General features: G+C 52.2%; 1 protein-coding gene across 1 annotated transcript; it reads right to left on the bottom strand.

The window, feature by feature from the left end:
- Positions 1-2,445: 2,445 nt before the first annotated feature.
- On the bottom strand, positions 2,446-8,426 carry GLUL (glutamate-ammonia ligase). The gene is made up of 7 exons (XM_084527218.1): positions 8,277-8,426; positions 7,005-7,195; positions 5,795-5,956; positions 5,362-5,508; positions 4,776-4,903; positions 4,412-4,611; positions 2,446-3,472 (listed from the first exon to the last, which is right to left on the bottom strand). Exons 2-7 carry the CDS (start codon positions 7,168-7,170, stop codon positions 3,154-3,156), a joined length of 1,122 nt encoding a protein of 373 aa, XP_084383344.1. The 5' UTR covers positions 7,171-7,195; positions 8,277-8,426; the 3' UTR covers positions 2,446-3,153.

The following is an 8,426-nucleotide window of genomic DNA, read 5'->3' as shown; positions in this document are numbered from 1 at the left end:
GTAAGGAGGACAAAGACTGGTGTGAGCAGCATCAGAGCACAGGGAAATTGGGAAAGGGCAGAAGAAACCCAAACAGACACTCCTGATTCATGAGGCGGCTTTTCAGGAGGGAAAAGAAGCCCTTGCTTACTCACCATAATTGGGTTGCTACAACCTTGTGCTAAATGATGCAGTGAGGGTAAATCTCGGTTAGCTCGTTTGCTGCAGGCTGTGTTTGAAGAGAGTTGTGGCTAATCTGATTTTGATTGCCTTAAAATTCAGTTATAGGGAAGCAAGGGAAAAGCGTGGCATGTGAGCAGATGTATTAATCGTTTTGGAGCAGGCTTGTCTCATAAGCTGGCATTTGATTAAAAGGGAATGCACTTCAAAAAGCTGGTGCTATTTTTGGCTGCCTTGTTTCAGAGCAGTCGGTGGTTCCTGACACCCTGATGCGCCCAGCAAGCCCTTTGGGACCGATACCTGCATTTTCCTGTATTCGGTGAACCTTTCTGTATAATTGTTCACATTTTAAGGGTGTGTGTATAAACACAGAAAAGGGATTCGCTTCCTCCTGGGAGGCTTAGATTAAAAGCCAAAATGTTTTATATAAATACATAAACAGCAAACTCAGCTTCTGAAGATTTCAGTCGCAATTTGCAACTGGTCTGAAGAGGAAGCCTTTCTACCACACATAGCTGGGAAAGGGCATTTAGGTGGCTGCAAAGCAGGCTCAGCAAGGAGGCTTTAGGCAGTGAGTCAGAAAGAAGTGTCTAGAGGAAAGGAAGGATTTTTCCTTCTAATTCATTATTGCCCTTTTTACATATATTTTCCATAATCCTCTGAAAACTCCCATTGTTTCAGCCCTGTTCTCAACTGGGTAATTGTGAAGGGAGTGGGTAAAATGCTTCCTCAGCTGAGAACAAGAGGTGCAATTAAGCATCAACCACCTGTCCCAAGTTCATGTTCAAGGCAAGGGGAGGAGCACAGGGCTCAATCCTATTCCCATCACCATACAGCCATACACCCACAGCCCTGTGCTATGGGATGCTGGGGCACAGAGAGTGTAATTTGGGACCTTGGTGAAGAAGGTGCTGCCTTGAGTCTTCCCCCAAAGGGTGATGCAGAAGACAACTTGGCCCAAAAAAAATATGACAGCAGAAACAGCCTCACCAGCCCAGCAGGACGCTCGTGTGTGGTTAAGACATGATGGGAGCTGTTAAAGTATCCACCCCAAAGAAAGTACCCTGCAGGGAGCTAGAGAGTAGTGCCACAGGCTAAATAAAGGACTCTGGGAGCAACATGACACGTTTCTGCTACCTCGCTTACTTTTGTAAATGCACAGTTTTATACTAAAGGTGTATTAGCAGTATTTCCTCCATACAAAGAATGGGAAAGGGCCTTCCACCACCCGGTCTTCTTTTTTCCAAGAATTTTGCTGCAATTTTACTTTCCGTGGGATTCCTACATCCTGTGGAATGTGTGTGGAGGCAGCTGGGGAGGCACACAGACACCTGTGCTTATCCCATAGTACAGATTCTCAAAACCCCAACCCTTTCCCATACCAAGAGAACCCCCTCCAGTCACAGCTGGACCATCACTCACCACGGGATCAATGGCCACCTAGAAAACCCCATTTTCTGGAGAGCCTGCATGGATTCAGACCACCCTCTCCTCCCCCAAAATACCCACCCCATAAATGAGAAACCAAAACCCACCCTGTGTCAGGGTAAAATTACCTTTAAGCGCAGACAACACACATACAAAAGAAGGCGCCAGGAAGATGCACAGAAAGGAGGAAGCCAGAATTAACATTTTGATCTTTTTTTTTCTTTTTTAATTATAAAAAACTATTTGGAGGAAGTCCAAATGCAACGGAATATAACTGGCACCATCTAAGTGTAAAATCCCGGACCGTTTGAAGCTGCCAGCAGGGGCTGGGAGGGACTTGGTCACCTCTCCTTCTCCCAGCCACCACCGCAGCCGGCGGCAGCGGTCCGAGAGCCAGGACACGACAGTGACATCGACAGTCTCCGTAAAACCACTCAGTTTTAGAAACTAAGCACATTATTGAAAAAAAAAAAAAAAAAAAGTAATCTAAAACTTGTTGTTCTTTATCAAAAGCCCTGCTTTAGTGACATGCTGACCCCACTGATAAGGGTGAAGCACCCATGGCTCTGTCCAGAACACGGTTAAGTTGACCAGCCAACTCCTAGTTCAGAACACCTTCCCCATGCTCATCTACACGCACGTGAGCGCTTTGCAGATGCTCGAGTTACAGTGACAAACATTTCTGTGGGCTTCCCGGCCCCGGGAACCACCTCCTGCAAACTCCACTCGCGTGAGGCTTCTCCACTGAGCCCTCCAGCTCCCCCTCAGTCCTCCCTGCAGGCCCTCCAACAGCATCGCCAGGAGCTCTGCCTGCTCTAGTGGCCGTCATCTTTTTCTTCTTTAAAAAAAAAAAAACAAAAAAAACCAAAACAAAAAAAAACACTTTCATATATATTTTTTTTTGTTTGTTTTTATATTTAAATAGAAAAATACTACTTCACTCTGTGTTATGAGCAGGAGATCGGTTGACTTCCAGCAACAGAACAAGTTCTCCTAAATGCTCCTACGCCGAGCTCGGTGCCAGAAGATTCCTAGAAATCTGAAAGTGTGGCGAGAGGTCACAGATTTCCCCACCACACCGCATGGACAGGAGGGAGCTGGGCTCCACCACAGCTCCTGCCTGCCCTTCTCTGCAGAAGGGCACCAAGCCTTGGGAAGCATTGGCCTGCAGAGAGCCAGCGCTGGGGCTGGCACCCAAATTTGACTCCTGGGGAACTCGGCTATAGGTATCGCTTTCCACTTGTCTGCTGGCTTAGCGTGTGTGCAGTCTGTCCCTGGAAGCCACTGGATCCCATCAGATGTACAGATGAATTAGACAAAAAAACAAAAACAAAAAACAGTGGTTAAAAATTCTCTAACACCCTCTCCTTCTCTCGCCTTTTGAAGAGTCAATGACAAACAGACATTGATAAAACTAAAATTTGCCCTCCTCCCCCACCTCAAGACAACAAGAGTTACTGAGACACGAAATGTGTTATCTTGTACCCTCGGGATTACATCTAGAAGGGAAGTTTAGGGGTGCGGGAAGCGCGGGGGGGAAGGCGGTGTCTGTGGGCACAAGTCCGCTTAGTTCTTGTACTCAAAAGGCTCGTCCCCGGTTTCGTTGAGGAGACACGTGCGGACCAGGGCCTCCGTCACGGCGTAAGGATCACAGTTGGCAGAAGGCCGGCGGTCCTCGAAGTAGCCCTTCTTCTCGTGGCCCACGTTCCTGGGGATGCGGATGCTGGCGCCGCGGTTGGCCACGCCAGCTGAGAACTCGTGGATGTTGGACGTCTCGTGGAAGCCCGTCAGGCGCCTGGCGTTGTCCAGCCCCCCCTTGGGGTCGTAGGCACGGATGTGGTACTGGTGGCGCTTGCTCAGCTTCTCGATGGCCTCTTCAATGTGCCTGCGAAGGGAGTGGGGAGGGTTCGGTGAGACGGGGGGTACGAGCTGAGCCACTCGCCTGCTGCGTCCAAGCGGCAACATGTTCATCCCTCTCCCCGAGCCACTTCACGATGAGGTGTATCAGCCTCCTACAGCCCACTTTTCTGACCATCTCAACTGGGGGCTTCTCTCCCCTCCTACTTCTGACCTGGGTTGTTCTTGGAAAAGGATCCCTGCAGGATGAGAGCGTCCCCTGGGAGTGCTGGGTGTGGGACACCATCGGCTTGACCCATGGCCAAATCCCATGGGCTGCATCGCCACTGGGGAGCCTGCTCTCGCAGGGGAGATCTCTCAACCCAAGTTTCTATTAGGGAAGCTGATGTTGGTTTGCTATCTCAGGGAGCTTAAAGCAAGACAGCCCAGCTGCCCAGAGGAAACCTTCCCTGAGCTCCCCACGGTCCAGTGCCGCGAGGTCTCTGCCCACACTCTGCATGCCAGCCCCACGTGGGAACTCAGGTTTTACATTTCCAGAATTGTCATGTTTAAACCAAACGTGTCACTTGCTTCCAGCCTGGCCTGGACAGAAGCAAACGGTCGCTTTCATGAATAAAAAATGTCTTTGCTAAGTTTGTTTACAGCACTGACAGATGAAGAGCTGTTACAAACTGCTGCATCCTGTCCACCCGTGCTTCCATCAGCACTGACAGAGCCAAACTGCTGGTTCCACTTCCCACCCAGCACCAGCAGGAGTGTGACATTACACAAAAAATAAAAACAAACAAGAAACAAACAACAACAACAACAAAAAAACAAGTGAAATCCAGAAGAAAGGCTAACGCTGCATGCCAGGCACCACAGTGATGTCTCCCAGGCAGTCAAAAGCTCTGCAAAAACCTTGCTGCTACCAAGCCCAGCTTGTGCCTAGCAAAGGGATGCTCCCAGCACATCTCAAAAAACTTACTTGAGACCTCCATCTTCTCTCATGTTCTTGGTGCTGAAGTTGGTGTGACAGCCAGCGCCGTTCCAGTTCCCAGGGATGGGTTTGGGATCGAAGGACACGATGACGCCGAAGTCCTCACACACCCGATGGAGGATGAAGCGTGCAATCCAGAGGTGATCCCCCATCTCGATCCCTTCGCATGGCCCCACCTGGAACTCCCACTGCAGGAAGGAAGAGTCGTGCTCAGTGGTGCAGGGACTTTCATGGTCAGGCAATTCCCACCCCCTTACACTCTGATTATTGGCAAACACAGCAGGCAGCAAAAGTTCCTGTTGCACTCGTTTTTCCTGCACTATCTCCTCCCACAAGGCACCTACAAATTTACCTGGGCTGGCATCACTTCTGCATTGGTTCCTCCAATTTTCACGCCAGCATAAAGGCACGCTCGGTAGTGGGCCTCCACAATGTCTCTGCCATAGGCTTTGTCTGCCCCTACACCGCAGTAGTATGGACCTGCAACAGCACAGATGAAAAGCAAGAGGAATGTGAGCTTCCAGTAGGAAAAAAGGCTCAAATTCAGGGAAGAACAAGGCTCAGCATCTGTTTTGCACAGAAGATTGCTAGCAGAGCAGAGCAATGATGGAGAGCAAGTCCCCCTGACAGCCTGGGCTCGTGCTTTGTCATGCTGGGCAAGAGTTTAAATCACCCATAGACTAACAAGTTGAACAGCACATTTGGATGAGGCCAGTCATCATTTTTGCCTTTCCATAACAATTCTAATTTCCTAGATGAGGTTTTGACACTATCCTGGCTTGCCACTGTCCTTTCAGCCCTTGAAAGGCCTCCAATCTCTCAGCTCACTAGAAACAAAAAAACTGGAAACTAGAAAAAAGCTGAACCACAACAACTGCAGCTCAAGCACGGCGGTGAATGCTCCTGACTCGTCCCGGTGCTGACTCCCAAAAGGTTACCTTGTGGTCCAGGGAAGCCGTTGGAAGGCCAGCCAAACGGATGTCCATCTGTCCCCAGCAGCGTGTACTCTTGCTCCATCCCAAACCAGGGGTGCTGGTTGGACACCATATCCATAATCCGCCTGCAGGTGTGCCGGAGATTTGTCTCTACAATGGAAAGGCAGCAAAAGGCTTTTTAGGCTCTCCACTTCCACTCCCCATTCCTACTTTATCTACAGTCCGAGTTCCAGCAGCACCAGTGGAGAGGAGAAGCCCTGGACCCATATTCCATCTGAATCTCCACCACCAGCACTTTGTTTGCCTTTTATTTCCAGGGTAGGGATTATTTTTGACTGGCATGAACCACACCTGGGTAGGACTTCCCTCTTCCACCCCCATCTTCCACCAGCTCCCCCTCCCCGGAACCACCACCTCCACCAGAAGGTCCATTCACCTGCAGACTGGCGGTTGTACTTGAAGACCTCGCAGAGAACTAGCTTGTTGGGATCCTTGCGAAAAGGGTCCCGAAACATGGCAGCAGGTCGCAGGTACATGTCACTGTTGGAGCCTTCGGCTTGGAAGGTGCTGGAGCCATCGAAATTCCACTCGGGGAGATCTGGGGAGAAGAAGCAACCGCTGTGAGCCAGGGTCCACCATCGCCAGGAGGACAAACTCCCTGCTGCCCTTCGGTATCACGGAGGTGCAACTGCCTGTAGGCAATGAGCCCACAGTAGGTTTCAGCCTGGCTCAGCTGCTTTCGTTCCAAATGGAAAAAAAAAAATGAAAAAAGAAAAACAAGTAAGAAATGGGGGAGGGCAGCTCCCCAGCTCTACAGCCACCCTGAGAAACACGAGTTGCTGGGCTGCTGGCCAAGCCCCAGCCAGCAGGGCAGCGCTGGGGCTGTTTCCCACCTCCCAGCCACCACAGGGATGAGCAGGGCACCCAGGGTGTTCACACACGGGGTGCTTGGGGACGGGGGGAGAGCAAGTCCCACAGGGTGCCGCACAGGCTGAGTCTGGTACGGAGGAGAGGAGCTGCGCACTGCTCGCCAGGTCAAAGCACAGCGGGAGCAGCAGTGAACTCTACCCGGGCTATGTTATCTCCTCTATATCCTGGGGGGAGAAAGTGGGAGGATGGGAAGCACAAAGATTTCAAAGGAGCTGTGCCAACCACTCCCTTAGAGGGAAAAGGGGAAAAAAAAAAAAAAAAAAAAAAAAAAAAAGATAATTCTGCTCAGTCACACACAGTATTTTCATTTCATAACTGTCTCCAGCCAGCTCCATGGCAACCTGGGGAAAATCCTAATGCTATTATTGTGTAAGCTGGGACTGTTTGTTCTGAGGGACACAAGCTCTTAATTACACCGGATAGCTCCATTCTTTCCCCTCCACTTTCTTCTGCCAAACTACTTCCGGCCAAAACGAGTACTTGAGAGTCAATGGGGCCGCGGATCCCCTGCCAACAGCCCCCTCCACCGCGGGTACAACGCCAGGGCTGGGCACCCAACCCCTGCCATCGCCCTTCAACGCCACATCTGGAGCTGGGAACGTCCCCCCGGGGCATCCAGGGCAGGAGGAGACAGGGGGAGGATGAGGAGAGGCGTCTTCATCTCCTTCCAGCTCAAAAAGGGAGAAGGGCATCCTCGGGGATCCTGCACCTCTCACCTTCAAGGCTCTTGGGCTCGTGGTCCAGCGTGCGGGTTTTGCAGCGGAGGTGCTCGCCGGTGCCGTCGATCCAGATGTACATGGCCTGGACCTTCTCCCCCTGCGGCAGCTTCATGTACATGTGCTTGATGGCTTTGCTCAGGTGGGAGCTCGCCGAGGTGGCCATGGCTGCAGACCGGACGAGGGAGTTCCTGCAGGGAGGATGCAAAAGCCAACCCCAAGAGTGAGCCTTTTCCTTGGGCTCCCAAGTTTTTCCACACTTGTATTTTTCCAAGTTTTTTTGTTCCCGGAGGAAACTCAACCACAGTGCTGGCTGAGCTCTCCTGTGGTCCTGTGCCACCCCGTGCTCCAGGCAGAAGACCCAGCAGCTCACACCAGCAAGATGCTCTGATGCTTTCCAAGTATCCCATAAAATAACCAATGTCCTGCCCCCATCCCGTCTTGGCAGGGGTCTTATCCACCAGGCAACAGCCTTCAAAACTGCGTCTCCGCCAGGTGTGAACTTTTTACCTCTTAAACACCCCCCCCCGTGCTCGCCGCTGCTCTGGAGCGGGGCTAATGCGCAGGGAGGCTTAGCTGGGGCTTTCTTAATGTGCTTGCTTCAGCACAGAGGGCTTGCCAGCCCCAGCTGCCTTCCCAGATCAGCTGGTCTGAAGTTATACAAGGCTCGTCCGGGGCGAGGGAAAGCAACAAGCCCTGCGCCCCTGTGTCCAGGCTGCGATGGGGAGGCCGGTGGGGGTCTGGTCTGGGGGCCAGCCCAGCCTTTCCACCAGCCCCCGTGTGCCAGGACCACTCGTGTTTGCAAGGAGGGGAGGACTGGCAAAGCAAACAACGTAAAAAAAATCAAAACAAGTTGGGAAGTCCGTGCTGAGAGCCTCCAAAAATCCAAGCCTCTGCAGGGGCTGCGCCTCCCCAGCGAGACCCCTCTTTTGGGGGGCTCCTCGCCTCCAAGAGACGAGCCGCGAGCATCCCATCTCTTTATTTGCAGCTGCTGCTATTTCAGCGAGCAGAGAGCGAGCCTCGCAGGAAGCAAAAAGAAAGAAAGAAAAAAAAAAAAAAAAAAAGACAGCCGAGAGATTGTTTTGAAGACAAAACTCGAGCTGCCCCTTGTCCTCCTCCCCCCCGTCCCGGCAGCGAAGCAGGAATTTCCCCCGGGGCTATCAGCTGGTAAAACAAAGCGGCGGAGCACCGCAGCCCTCCCCCGCCCCGGGATCCTTCTTCCCCTCCCCGGAGGGGTTTCTTTTTTAATTTTTTTATTTTTATTTATTTTACCTGGGCTCGGCTGCGGGCAGGGGCTCGGCGCGGGGCTCCCACGCTCGGCTCCCGGGGGCCGCGCCCGGCGCCGCTTTATGGAGCCGCAGCGCCGGCCCCGCAGCACTGATTGGGCACGGGGAAGCGGGGCCGGGGGCAGGCCGGGGCCGG

Source organism: Aythya ferina (genome assembly GCF_964211825.1).
Source record: "Aythya ferina genome assembly, chromosome: 8".
Classification (NCBI taxonomy): domain Eukaryota; kingdom Metazoa; phylum Chordata; class Aves; order Anseriformes; family Anatidae; genus Aythya; species Aythya ferina.
The sequence above is the reverse complement of the archived record's forward strand: the minus strand, read 5'-3'. Positions and strand labels throughout refer to the sequence as shown.